The following is a 14,067-nucleotide window of genomic DNA, read 5'->3' as shown; positions in this document are numbered from 1 at the left end:
CTAAATAGGGCAATGCTAAAGTTTTACGATTTATATAAGAGACATGATTCAAGACAAGGAAAAAAGGATACAGCAGCAGGAGAGGGCACTGTAGGCCTCGAACAGGTGGATAGCGATGTCAATCCTCTTGCTTTCTACAGACTGGCTGTTGTTGGCTAATGCCAGCTTATGAAGGTGTGGGAGAACAACTTCAGGGAGTCAAAGAGTCAAACACAAAAAAAGGTTAGTGTAATAAAAAGGGTTGTGAGAGAAAAACATTTTTCAGTGTTTGTGTGTGATACATACAGTCGTCTCTGAAGCGCGGCTCTGCGTTAGGCCCCACCCTTCCAAAGGTCCTTATAATCTCTATGTGCAAAGAGTGCTGATCTTGGTACTGAGGGTCTTCGAGGAATGATGCCAGCTGCATTTTCACACGCTCCAGTAGCTACAAACACAAATGCATATTTCCAAAGATGCATTAAAACTGCATCATCATTATACAGATGCAATCACTCAACTTGTTGGTCATTTTCCTACCTCTTTTTGAGTGACAGTCTCCATAATGGTGCCAAAGGCAGGAATAGTGGCAATCCTAACTGATCTGCGAACAGCAGGAAAACAAGAAAACACTGAATATTATCTGCTGATGAGTCATTTTTTAGGCACTTGTCGTAATTCTTAACAGTTTCACTTTAAGTCAGAACCAGAGGGACTTAAATGTTATCTGCAACAAGATGCCCCGTATTTTAAAACACTTGAATCACCAGATTGTGGTGTTCAGATCCCATCAACACTTCTCATGTGGTCGCAGAGGCTATCATCAGCAGAAATACTCCTACAGGTTTCCCAGGCCACTTTCAGCTTTTCAAATAAAGCTGCGACCTGATTCCAAAACTTTAACTATATATTTATGCACAGTCCTTGATTCAGTGGCACCTGGAGTCCACAATGAACAAAACCACAAAGGAGTAGGTCTACTCTAGTTAACATGTGTATGTTAGATCAAAATGTAGTACTTGAGTGTAATGACCGGACTGAAACCACAAATAGGAAAGCTGGTGGTTGTGTAATCAGTCCAAGCTCTGCAGCATGTTCAGCTTATTTTATGACCAGATGTAGCATTTGGTTTAAATTAATTGGAAGTGTCAAACTCCCACGAGGTATTACAAAATACCAGCACCTGATTTCTGCAGCCCAGGCTGCGCATAACTACCTGCTTTACTGCCTTTTAGCTGTGAGCTTATGACTGGCAGTTGTAGTGGTGATTTTCTACAATAACTGCTAATAATTGACTGAGTTCAGTTCTAAGCAGGTATTTGAAATGCAACCTACTGGTTGGTCACTGATGACAAAGCAGTGATAAAATGTTATAGAAATCACCATGATTTTTTTTCTAGCATTTATAGGACAGAAACAGCAACTTTTTGCAGATAACATAAAAGAAAACCTGACATTAAAGAGTTGGTTGAGGAGACGGAGCTAGTTATGTTTTAATTATTGAATAACATAGAAAAGAACTAACTATAAAGTTGTTCATATGGCAAGACAACTAACGTTTTTACATGATTTTAGTCCCTATAGTGAGAATCAATGTGGTACTTTAAAGTAGTCAGTATCTTATAAGCAACTGGCAGCAGCCAAGGCCAAATTAAGCTCTCTTTAGGTTTGTAAATAGGTTATTATCTTGTTGAGCATCATTAAATATATGCATTTAGTACTTTTATCAGGCTGACTTTGTGGTATGGTAATGCTAGTCCAATTCTAAATAGCTTACAAAGCAATGAAATATTACAAATATGTTGATGGCAGAGGATGTCTATGCAATCTATGCTTAAGAGTTCCAAAAAGGAATAAAAAGAGGCTTCGTAGCTGGCAAAGGTGTTCTGTGTGACCGTTAAATACATCATTGCGCATGGATGGAGGTTATTTTACTATTTCTGTCATTGTTTCTTTTGTTGACAGCATGTGCCACAATGCCTCAATATATTATCAATGGTATCAGTAAATAATAAATGTTTGTAGGCATCAGCAAGGTCCCTTATAGGGGATCAACTTCTGCATCAGATGAATGGAAGTTTAATATTTGCTTTTGGTCATTTTGGTCATAGTATATGGAGTTTTGAGGAATCAGGAGGATGTTTGTATGTAGAGGTGGGTAGTAACTATTAACATTTACTGGAGCAACATTTTGACCAAAAATGGACATTTAGAAGTATATTTACTGTACTATACTTTTTACTTTTACTTGAGTAATATATAAGTAAAATATTGATAATCTCGTAAAATGTTTGGCTAATCCATCTAGAGTGAGTAACCTAAATGGATTACCTATAGGCTTGTTTTTGAATAACAATAGTATACCACGCAAAAACACACCATAATTTTTATTTCAAAATGAGAAATATTGCTTATTTTATATCTGGTGAACCTACAGTTACTTTTGGAGGTCAAGCTTATATACACTAAGTAGTAAATATTGTCACTGCAGGTACAGGGATTATTTTAAAAAGAAAATTGCTTTGAAAAGGTGCTTCCTGTACAAAGATTTCTTATTTTTATAATACAATATCATTTGTTTCAATTATTTAATTCTAGATTTTAAATTTCGGTCCGTCTTATCACATATATTGGAATAGTAAAACTGATGTTATGAGTTGCTAAGTACTAACCTTAGTTTTCTTGGATGGCTACTTCTCACTCTTACTGAACTAGTGCTACTGTTACATCAGTATAATTTTTGGGTACTCTACCCTCCTCTATTTGTATGAAGTCAAGCTAAGGACAAATGAGACTGGAAGTTCCTTCAGAGGATGTTTCTGTCATCCAAAACTCCCACCCCATAAAGTTTAAGCAGTTGAAGTGTATGTCAGTGTTCCCTCGTTTCAATCAGATATTTGCAAAGATTGGGTTCTTATACTGCATAGCATCATGTCTGAACATGTAAAGAGTCCATTACAGCAGATAGTGGCTGAGATGCATGACAACCGCAGCGTCCTACACCTACTCTTTCCATGTAACCTTCTCATACACTAGTTCATTTAAGTTGGTGCATTTGTAGAATCCCTGACAGGGTTTCCCTGCCTTGATGTATGAAATTTGCTCTTCCAGTCGACCCTCTTGTGATCCTAATCTCCAAAACCATAGTTTGGATCACTGCCTACTGCAGAGAACATAGTGGCTACTTAAAACTACAACAATCTACAGGATGGTGGAAGAAGGCAGTATCTGCAGAGAAACAAAGACTCAGGATTAAATGTTTGTTGTTTACATTTAAGTTTTTGCCATACTTAAATTTACACTACTATATAACATTTTCCATCCTCTCATCAAAAAGTTACTTTGTTGGATAATTACAGATATTTCAAATATGGCTGAACTAAGTGCATATTGTAACCATGTTTAATCCACCCACTGTGTGGGATATACCTTCTGCTAATGTCAATGTAAAAATATAAAGAACAGCTCTAGAGTTATTTTAGATTATAGATATTTGCTATTAGATGGCGCTTCCAAACGGATACCCCTCTCTATGCTCTCTGTTATGTAGGTATAGTTATGATACTGACTACTTAAAGGTACTGAGCAGAGAACAACTAAAATCTGGACTGTGCCTTTAAGTTGAAAACAATGTTTTTACCAGATATGCATAAAAAAAAAACAGACAAAAAAGGCCTCTGATGAGAATTACTGGTATTGATTAAGATTAATGTGGCATTAGATCCAGTTGAATTAGCCTTCTAATTACAGAAGAACAAGAAAAAAGGAAATCAAAAGTTAACATAAGCCATCTTAGAGTTATCAGGTTCATAAAACTTTATCATTATTTCCACTGTAAATGCAAATTCATCTTTTTCACTTTATATTTAACAATTAATTTTACAAAACCTGCGAATTGTATAACCTTTTTTTAGAGTTACACAGAATCAGCTACTCCTAAAATGTCAAATAGTGTGAAGGTCTGATGTACAAGTCAATGCCAACTGTGTGTGTATATATGACCGTATGCACATAGAGGGATGATATGAAAGAGGCTGCATTCCAACAGGCTGACTATAAATTTAGTCATTAAACTTCTTTCAGCTCTACTTCATCTTTCTAATAGGCAACATATAGCATTTCTAAGGCAAATCGACACAAATGAACTTTGTTACACTGTAAGGACGCAGCCAACAAAATGACAATGATTTCAGAGAGTTTGTCTTTTTAATTTTGTATTGATTGACTCACAATTCAGGCCCACTGCACAGAGTTATTAGGGCTGGAGCCGCCCGACGATCAACTAATGCTTCACTCATGCCTCGAAGAACCAACTGCAAACCCACCACACAGCAGGATGAGAGAGTGGGAGAGGTTTTGGTAAGGGAGAAGTGAAAGTGAGAGGCAGAGATTGAGGGGATAATTACGTTTTTAGAGTGAGAGAGAAAAGAAGAGGGGGGAGAAGATAAATAGAGAGATGGGGCAAAATTTAACCAACCACCAATAGAGTCCTGTAGAAGATACCCTGCTTTGAACCAGGAAAGGTTGGGGGAGGAAGAGGAGGGGAGGGGATAACAGATGAGCATGCAGGGATGACGCTGCAGATTTGGGCCGTATTCATGCACCAGTCTGAAGGGAATGGGTTAGTGTTAAAGACAGATGAGGCAATGAGCGCTGGCATGCGTTAGTGTTGCAGATTGATGAAGAAGGCTTGCAGAAAATTTGTGTCACCAGTGGTTGTGCAGTAGAACCACCCCAGCACAGCCTAAACCCAAACAGGAGCCACTTCAAATGAAAAACAAAGCCAATTTAATGCAAAATGCTCTCATGGAAATCCTACATCTTGAAAGGATTACATTATGTTGTTACAACTGATCTGGTTTTTGCTGTAAAATTTGCTCCACGCTGGTGCAGACTTGTTCTAGTGTGATAGTTCTCAGGCGGCGGAGAGAAGGGGGAAAGAGACGCAGTATTGTTTACTGTTGTTCCACTTACATTTCAGGGTCGGAAGACAGTGTGATGAGAGCCGGCACCACTCTCTGAGCTACCAGCGTCTCATTCACCCCCTTCACCAGCAGCTGATCGGATTGGACAGAGCCAGCCGTGATGTCACATAGGTGGGCGGGGCATTTGGGACAAGAGCGAGCAACACCGGCAAAAGACAGAGAAGAAAAAAAAAAAAAAAAAAACAAACAAAACAAAAAAGCAAAAGAAAGTAGGGAAAAAAAAAAAAAAAAAAAAAAACAGAAAAAAGAGGAATAAAGTGATATACAATGACAAGAACTATAGCTGCAAGGCACAGAACGGCACTACACGCAGCAGGCAAATATGTGTACATTAAGTTTTACACATTCACACACAGATCCACTCATAAACTGGTTCAACTCCACAGCTACTACCACCATGGGCTCTTACCGCAGACTCCTGATCAAATTCTTTTGATCAAATTAAATTTAGGAAACCATTTTTTTAAAAACTTGGAATTTGATCAGGCATTTGCGGCAAAGACCCACCCCCTTCGATCCACAGTCCTATCAGTGGTGGACAACTCTTCACTATGAGATGGTGACAGTGATGTGCTTTAGGAAAGGGTAAGAAATCTACAAAAGAGGGGCAACATGAAGACAGCTTGGCATTCTTCCTCCCCCGAGTGTAGAAAAAAAAATAGGCCAGATTCAACTGTTATAACCAGACCCTCATGCCAACATCTGAGCTAAATGTGCAAAGACAGCATTAAAAATCAGCAGATTATTGCAGTTCAGTGATGTTTTCCTTAAGATCTGATATCTTAAAAGTAAAAGCAAAGTTTATTTGAACACCCGCTTCATTAAAGGGTGCCGTTTAGAAACCTTCCAGTGCACATTGAAAGATCTGATGTTGGCTTGAGGAGGGTTTAGCCATACAGTTGGAGCCAGAGCAGTGAGGATATTTAGCTGAAGTTTGCAGTTACACTCAAAGGAGAGAACAACTTAACACCATATGCATCTTTAACAGCAGCAAAAAGCAAAGCTAGCACAGTTACAGCATATAAATGAACATTAAAATAAAGGTAAACCATCAAAACTTAGCTGTAGGTTTAACTGCTGAAGACAATTTCTACATACTAAAAATGTTAGAATGTAATCATCATTTAAACATAAATAATTTTTCTATAATCAAAAATGCAACACTCCAAATGAAGCATAAATATGTAATCATAAAGAAAAAAATAAAACTGACCATATCTTCTTTTTAGGGATGTCCCGATGTGATATTAATATCAGATATTTGTCTGATATTAGCCAAACAACTAATATCGGATTTTATCTTAAATATCTGAAATTTAAAGCTAATAGAAACAATCTGCATCTGTTAAAGGTTTCTCTAACTCAACGAATAAGTTAAATGGCTCAGTTGTTTTCATACCTTTTGTTGTTGACTTACGTTCCCTGTTTTAGGGATATTACTTGATCAAGCCTTTTCTAACATTGTGACTGATAAAACAAGCAATAAAAGCTACTATATTTCATTTTAATACCATATTGGGTCAATATCTGCATCGGCAAATTCTCAAAGTCGCAAAATTCGTATCGTATCGGAAATGAAAAAGTTGTACTGGGACATCCCTACTTCTTTTTCATATTTAACTTTTCTGACCAACTGCTTTTGCTTAATAAATAATAATTATGTCTGTGACTAAAATTAAATATTAGTAGAAATGTAAAGAAAAAAAATCTACATTTGAGTTTCTTCCATACCTCAAACATTCGTGCTGCAGTACACCGGACCAGAGCGGATGTATGGACCACTCCGTACCATAAGACAGTCAGCAGCAGTTCATGATACACTGGGTTGGCACTGGCATACACAGAAGCATTAAATAAAGATGTTGCGTCAACTGTCAATATAGCCAATTATCATCTTATATATTATATATACTCACCCCAGTTCTACAAAGGAAGCCTTGAGGCTGTCGAGGGAAGCATGGGACAAAGACAGGGTCGTCATTACATCCTCCAGGAAACCCACCAAAAGCTTGCGATCTTCCTCCTGTAAAAACAAAGACATAATACCTTTACATTTTAATATTCACACAAGTATGAAACTTAGAGAACATATTTAATTTCAATATAAGCTTAAATCACTTTGAGCGTTTATTTTTTAACTGTGCTGAAAGCACAGCATTGTAAATGTTTACCTTGTCTAGAGGGCAAATCCATTGTGAACAAAATTGTCAAATAATTAGTTGGTTTTAGTACCGTTGGTATGGAAATGAACAATAACACAAAAATGAACTGCCAAACATAAATGTTTTTGACACTGTAGTATGCAACAGAGGTCAAGGGTTAAATTAAAAGGGATGATTACTTTAATTGCATAACTTTTTTTTTTTTTTTTTACATTTCATAAATGGCTGGAGGTATTTAAGAGAAAACACTTTCTCCAATCTAATTTTTTAGTAGTACCAATGCAGGTGCTAAATTCACAATTTAATGGATATAATTATTAGTAGCAAACTTTAGAAAAATGTCAACCTCATAAGACATCAACAAACAGAATGTCCCTTTAAAGTTAGTTAAAAGAATAAAATATGTTGCCTAAAAGTAGATTTATGTTGGGTACAAATGAACTTGTACAGGAAAAATGTGAAAATATATGATAATGTTAAATTTCTGCTGAATTTAAACCTAAATCCACATAAACTATATTTGTTTGCATTATATTTAGGAAACCATATCTGACAATAATACAGTTGTTTTGGCTGATAGCTGATATTTACCTATTTTGTATCCTATATACATCCAAAGTGCAGACATTCCTTCTCTGCTTAGATAAATACCCATGATCCTTAGATAAATACCCATGATAAATACCCATGATCACATGACCAATTGACTCCCCTCCCCCTCTTGAAGTAAAAACAGAAACTGGATAAAAATAATCATCTTTCATTAATATTAGTCCATTTATAGTTATTGGCTTGATAGATATGAGTTTCAAAAATACCAACTTGTGCCAATATTGATGTTGATGCTGATATATTGTTCATTAATAAATAAAAGAAAAAGCTAATGAGAATCTCAAAGTAAAGCCGTGACTGGTATTGGCGGGAAAAAAGGACTGTCAACTTAAAAGCCAAATTAGGCTCTCTATAGATTTACCTGATTGTAGCATGTCAGCACCCCAGTGGCATAGATTGGGACTGTGGCTTTGGTCAGAATGCCGTTTCCTGCAGAGGCATCTGGAAGAGCAACAAAATCAGAATAAAACAGATTGTCCAGTTTAGGTGCACTACACAGGGAGGAGAGAGCTACATCAAACAACTGCATCTAATGTAAAAAAAAAAAAAAAAAAAAGGATAAAAAAATCTAGTAATCAAATCAAACTTTTATGACCTACAGAGAGGAAAGAAACGTTTTTTACTACAATGAAATGGTTTCTTGAATCGCTCAAACTATTACATGTATCCAGTACATGTCTTTTCAGTGTCATTCCTTTTAAGTACTTGATTGATTAATATAATGCAAAAACAACATGACTATAGTATATCTTAGAGTATAGTCCAGATCTGTTAGCATGAATTTGCCTGAAGGAAATGTGGCATGATTATACGATATATTATTGTGGTATTACAGAAACCCACAGAATGGGACAAATGCTATGTAAAGATCAGAATGACCTCAACACCGAGAGACATTCTGGAGAAAACACATTTCATAAATGGCCACAATACCAAAGCTTTAATGACTCGGCGGCTAAATGAGACCAAGGACCCTGTTATAACTACAGAAACATTTCTGGAATTAAAAACAAAAAAACACAAAAGGAGAAAAAAACTAGAAAAAAGACGAAGGGGAACACCCAAAACTGACCCCAAATAGGTTGTTTACTTCAGTTGTGTCTGGAGTCTAAACTCCACCTATCAACATTTTCTCCAGACAGTTTAAACAATGTCTATAAAAAAAAAAAGTGAAAGTAAAAGTACACTTACCAACATTCTCTTCTGATAGTCTGAGGATCTCCTGAAACTGTGGTTTCACCTAAACGTGCAAGACCGTAAAAACGGTTTATCCATGTGATTGATCTACTGTGGCTCTTAAACATCATAATGTATTTGCTGTGAAACACTGGTGGTACTTTTAGAAACAAAACATGGTAAAACTTTTCTAGAGTCATTTCTTTTTACTGGTAGAGTTCTAAGGGACCACGGTTATAGTGGAGATATAGAAGCGGCTCATAAATAAATAGAAACAGAGATGTTAAGAAAAAAATCTAACATAGCAAACTTTAGGAGTGCTTTCTATGAGGCAGTTTAGTAGAATATTTAAGTATAGTAGGTAAGTGAGTTTTACCTTAGTGTTTGTAAAGATCTTGCCAAATGTGCGACAGAGCCTCCAGAAAAAGCGCGAGAACTCGTGAACACAGGTTGATGAAGTCACATTGATTCGACCCACAATCTCTATGAGTTGAGGAAGGCTAAGAAAACATAGAAAAATACACAAATCAAGAATATCTATTATGTGAATTATTTAGGATGCTTCTTTCATCAGGGTTGTCACAATAAGCCATTAAACAGACATTCTAATCAAAGGCACTTTGTCATGTTACCACCACAAAATGAATTGTTCTTTACTGGGTTTTTGAGATAAAGCACAGTGATACAAACTTTTTGAAGTTTTCATCATCTAGAAATCTGAAAACTTTGGCATGCATGGAGAACAGCTGAGTCTTTACTCAGATTGTTTCTGCAATCATAGCTAGAATGTTTCTGGCAGTCTCCCAAAAGAACTAAAAACAGATTTTTGCAAAAAAGCTAAAGCTGAGCCAGGAGATTCCAGAAGTGTTTTTAGGTGTAGTCATGGATTCTCAGATTTTCTTGGGGATGTGCCTAAGCACACACACACGCTTCAATCTAAGCAGCAATTTCTCCATGTTTAATGTTCTTCTCTTCAAAAGGGTTACCTTTTGCTCCAGTTTCAAGCCTTTGCTGCCTCTAACAGGTTTGATTTGCAGGACTTTCTTGTATTAAGCTCCACCCACCTTCTAATCAACTTTGACCAGTTTCCATCCATGTTGAAGAATGGCATGCCTACGTGTCGATGCTAAAATCAACACAACATTTCACTGTTCTGAGATGCCATGTTTTGGATAATATCTAAAGTATTATCTTTATATATGGGCCAAAACATATAGTTTTGTTTTATCTGACCAAAGCATATGCTTCTTTCATCGACTGTGTCCCTTACATGGTCTTTGATATTGGCACTGTGATGGACTTCAGAAAGGGGTATCAGTATAAAATGGGCTAGATACAATCTGTGCTCTAATTTGTCTGATGCTTTACGGGCTCTAGTAAAATAAAAAGAGAAAAGAGTTTCAAAAGCAAAGTTCTCGAATAACTGAACCGTCTATGTCTCGACCTTCCTCTATGGTCATGAGATATGGACAATGACCGTAAGAACAAGATCCTGGAAACGAGCTTCATTCAGAAGGTGGCTGGACTCGGATAGAGTGAGAAGCTCAAACTACAGCCTGCGTTTCCCAGACTAGAGCTGGCGAGAAGGTTTGCCGGAGGTTCCCTTATTAATTTGTTACCCCTTGTGGAAGGCTAGAAGTCTATCAGTTTACAGCCGTTGGATTCCAAGATAAATAAATAAGAAATAATCATAAATCCAAATAGGTTTAATCAATAGAATAAGCTACAAATAGGAATTTAAACTTGTCAAAATTATCATAGGTTTCACATGAAGTTCTTCTGTGCATCACTTACAGCTGGTTGACTATCCAAAGAAGGCTCTCCCAACCAGTGGTCCCCTCATGCTCTAGCTGGTGGTCATAAAGGAGCAATAAGGAGCTAAGGAGCTCTCTGCTGCCGATAATAATAGCCATATCCTGGAGAGGAGAGGCTGGCCTTGGAAATCTGGTCACTATAACACATGAAAAGGTACAAAAACAGAAAAAATGCTGCTTATTCATTCCAGATGCATGTTAAAGTTTATACAAACAGACTGGAATCTTTGTTACAAGAGATCTGTGTGTATTTGGGCCATTCTACCTTCTATTGCAGGTATGTCTTCATGGAGTTTGGCTCTACTTGTAAAGGGTGCGTTTTGCAGCACCACTGCAAACAGAGGGGGAATAAGGGACTGAAGAGCTGAGAGAAAAACATGCAGTTTGTGTTCATCCAGACCATGTTCTCCCTGCTGTAGAGAAAAAAAGAGCCCAATAGAATGAAAGGAAACCAACATCAGAGTATAGAGATTTTATAATGCAACACTCAGAAACTCACTGTAAGCAGTTTCTCTATACGAGCCAGTAGGGAAGGTATGAGTGCAGTATGTAGGTTGCCCAGTTCTAAGGTCCAAGCAGCAAAGGCAGGGATGAATACCTGGTGGACTGCATTGACCACCCGCTCTGACGGGTCCCCAAGGGACAGAAGCATTAACTCACACCCCTGCAATGCACAAACAGCAGATTGACAGAAATCCTAAAACACTCAAAAAAAAAACCTTTAAAGCCGTAAAATATCTCTGGTAATTCTTTTCTTTTTTTTTTTGGTAAATGATATACCTGGGCGTACTTGTCAGAGTCATCGATGTACCCCATTATAATACCCAAACTTTTGACCACAGCCTCTCTGACCATGTCAGCCTTGTCTTCAGTTAGCATCTGCTGCAGCATAGACAACACCAGGGAGCTACGAATTTCCTTCTGGAGAAAAAAAAAAACGACAAAGAAGTTGAAAGTGAGTTTTATGCATCACTGTCTTACACATTTGTTACTGTACACTGTGCAGAGTGTAAACTTACAGGCAGGTAAGGTGCTAAGGCGCCACAGGCTTCAGCCACCAATAACCGCCTCTCAGGATACTTGTGGTTAATCTATGAAGGCCAAACGTACACATGGAAATGTTCAATGTAAAAGAGGAACATAAGTTGAAAAGGAAACCAGACAGACAGAGATGTAGCCACAATGGAATGGAAACAAATAGCATACCAAAAAACATCCTGACCCTGTGGAAACCCAGATTTGTCTCTGTCTGCAAATTCTTAGGATCTGACCGGCTAGAAGTGGCTGTCACCGTGGTAACGGATTAAGTTTATCAAAAATTGTGGTCAGACAGGTGGCAATAAAAACAAAACCGCTATCGCATTCATGTCAGGGTCTCTCACAAAGCATCGAAAAACAACTTCCAAAATCAGAGAACAGCTTAAAAAGATTTTTCCCTGAAACCAAGTGATCACTTAAAATTGAAGTCCCCAGAAAAAGAAGAAAATAATCATTGTTCAGAGTAAACAAGAACAGAAATGAACATATATGGTTATCTGATGGTTAATTATTTCAATGATCAGCATAACTAGAATACTACTCCTTTATGCAAATGTAAAGCAGAAGGAAAAATTTTTCAAAATGCATCACTGATGAAAGGCTAAAAAAAGTGTGGCGTTCAGAAGCACTCAGCAGTCTTAACCTTGAATAAAATCTAGTAAAACTAAGGAGGTCACCAAATTAGTAAAAGCAGCCCATTTATGTCTGATATAATTAATTCATAATTTCACAAGTTGAGCTTTAAACAATAAATTTGGGAAAATGGAAACAGGGAGGCAAAAAGTTTGTTCACCTTAACTGAAGCTCTGGCCTTGGGAAAGCACTAATCAGAAGCCCAGTTTGCAGCTTGCAGGGGTCACACTTATAATTAGGCCTGGACCATTAACTGCATTTGAAATATAACGTAAACACCACAACCTTACTAAAGATATGAAAGAAGGTGTTCTGGGCATAGAACTCTCATGTTCTCATTCATTCTGGATGAATCATCCCTGACATAAAATCTGTTGTTGACAGAATATGCTTAGGGAACAGTTTCATTTATAAAACGCTGTAAGGTGCTCAGAGTACATGGAAAGATAGATGCAGCTACAAACAGGACAAAACAAAAAACTGGCTTTTAAAATATGCAGAGGTGGATAAGTCCAGCCCAAAAAGTAAAAACCCTGCCTAGTTTCCTTCATCCTGTTGAATTAACCGGTGATCAAGTGACTCCTAGTCTCTGTTGTGGAGCTGGAAAGGCAAACGGTTGGAGCTAATCTCTGTACAGGCTTTTTTTAATGGATCTGGATAGTGCACCTGTTAAAAGATTTGTCTTCAGTTGAGCTTCCAAAAGCTCCAAAACTCTTAACATTGCAAATAGGGGAGGATGCCAGAGCCCCTGGGCAGCGGTTAAAAGGTTCTGTCACCATAACTGTTTACTGTGGGCTGCAAAAGACTAAAACCTGGGGTTGAGATTAATCTTCCACATGATAATAATTTAAAAAATATTTTATGTAGGATTATTATATACAATTTGAAAGTAAAAAAAAAAAAACTCTTAAGAGTACCTGCTCCCAGCACTGAGGAAGCAGCTCAGCTTCGACCCGGGTCGGACCCACATGTCTTGCGAATGCAACGCAACCAGTCAGGATCATTTGTCTACATAAACACAAAGTGAGTAGTTTAATAAAATGTCCCTTTGATCATCCACTTATTTTTTTAAAACTCACCTCTGCTCATCATCTGGTCTCTTGATCAAATTAAAGAGGATATGGAGGAGCTGGTCTCGCTCTTTAGGCTCTGGGTGAAGGCATGCTGTGCATAATATGAGGGGAATCAGCTCCTATGGGTGAGAAGAGGACAGACAGAGGATCTCACATTATATAAGTCATCTTCCATAACCAGAGCTTGTTAAACAACAAGAGGAAAAAGTGGCTTAATAGACACCGAGCAGGCCAGTCAATTACTGGAGAGGCAGGAATGGAAAAAAAAATTGGAAAATCACAAGGAAAATACAATACATGGGACAAACTTTTGGAAAATAAAAGTCCTTTATGAACACAGAACACTTGCTTACCGTCAATATCTTGTCAGTCTTACAAGGACTCAATCAGCTTTGTAGTCACAATCCTACACACACATTTAGAGGCACATACATTTGCAAACTGCATGCACACAGACAGACACAGCTGGATATGGACACACATAACATACAAGCTCCCCTCCTAAATCTGAGCTTTATCCGAGTTCAGGCAGAGTTCATGGGACCTCTAGCCAGAAGGGAGAGAGCTCAGTTGCCCTTGATAGAGGGCCTCCATGGCC

At 37.6% G+C, this 14,067-nt stretch overlaps 1 protein-coding gene across 10 annotated transcripts in view; it reads right to left on the bottom strand.

The window, feature by feature from the left end:
* relch (RAB11 binding and LisH domain, coiled-coil and HEAT repeat containing) overlaps nt 1-14,067 on the bottom strand; it is a 45,598-nt gene that overhangs the window by 8,709 nt on the left and 22,822 nt on the right. For 7 of the 10 annotated variants that reach the window (XM_038286733.1, XM_038286735.1, XM_038286738.1 and 4 more), the window contains 16 exons: nt 13,476-13,588; nt 13,314-13,404; nt 11,745-11,816; nt 11,506-11,646; nt 11,225-11,389; nt 10,991-11,138; nt 10,706-10,862; nt 9,288-9,411; nt 8,927-8,975; nt 8,097-8,176; nt 6,878-6,984; nt 6,693-6,792; nt 4,951-5,033; nt 517-580; nt 286-424; nt 72-188 (listed from right to left, as the gene is read on the bottom strand). In XM_038286733.1, the coding sequence (XP_038142661.1) occupies nt 72-188; nt 286-424; nt 517-580; nt 4,951-5,033; nt 6,693-6,792; nt 6,878-6,984; nt 8,097-8,176; nt 8,927-8,975; nt 9,288-9,411; nt 10,706-10,862; nt 10,991-11,138; nt 11,225-11,389; nt 11,506-11,646; nt 11,745-11,816; nt 13,314-13,404; nt 13,476-13,588 (1,750 nt within the window). Of the gene's footprint in view, nt 1-71; nt 189-285; nt 425-516; nt 581-4,206; nt 4,290-4,950; nt 5,034-6,692; nt 6,793-6,877; nt 6,985-8,096; nt 8,177-8,926; nt 8,976-9,287; nt 9,412-10,705; nt 10,863-10,990; nt 11,139-11,224; nt 11,390-11,505; nt 11,647-11,744; nt 11,817-13,313; nt 13,405-13,475; nt 13,589-14,067 lie in introns of all 10 variants that reach the window. The other 3 variants (XM_038286734.1, XM_038286736.1, XM_038286741.1) reach the window with 1 other exon arrangement.

Source organism: Cyprinodon tularosa, unplaced genomic scaffold (assembly GCF_016077235.1).
Source record: "Cyprinodon tularosa strain WSP-4 unplaced genomic scaffold, ASM1607723v1 ctg23, whole genome shotgun sequence".
Taxonomy (NCBI): Eukaryota; Metazoa; Chordata; class Actinopteri; order Cyprinodontiformes; family Cyprinodontidae; genus Cyprinodon; species Cyprinodon tularosa.
This window is presented reverse-complemented; position numbering and strand designations above follow the sequence as displayed.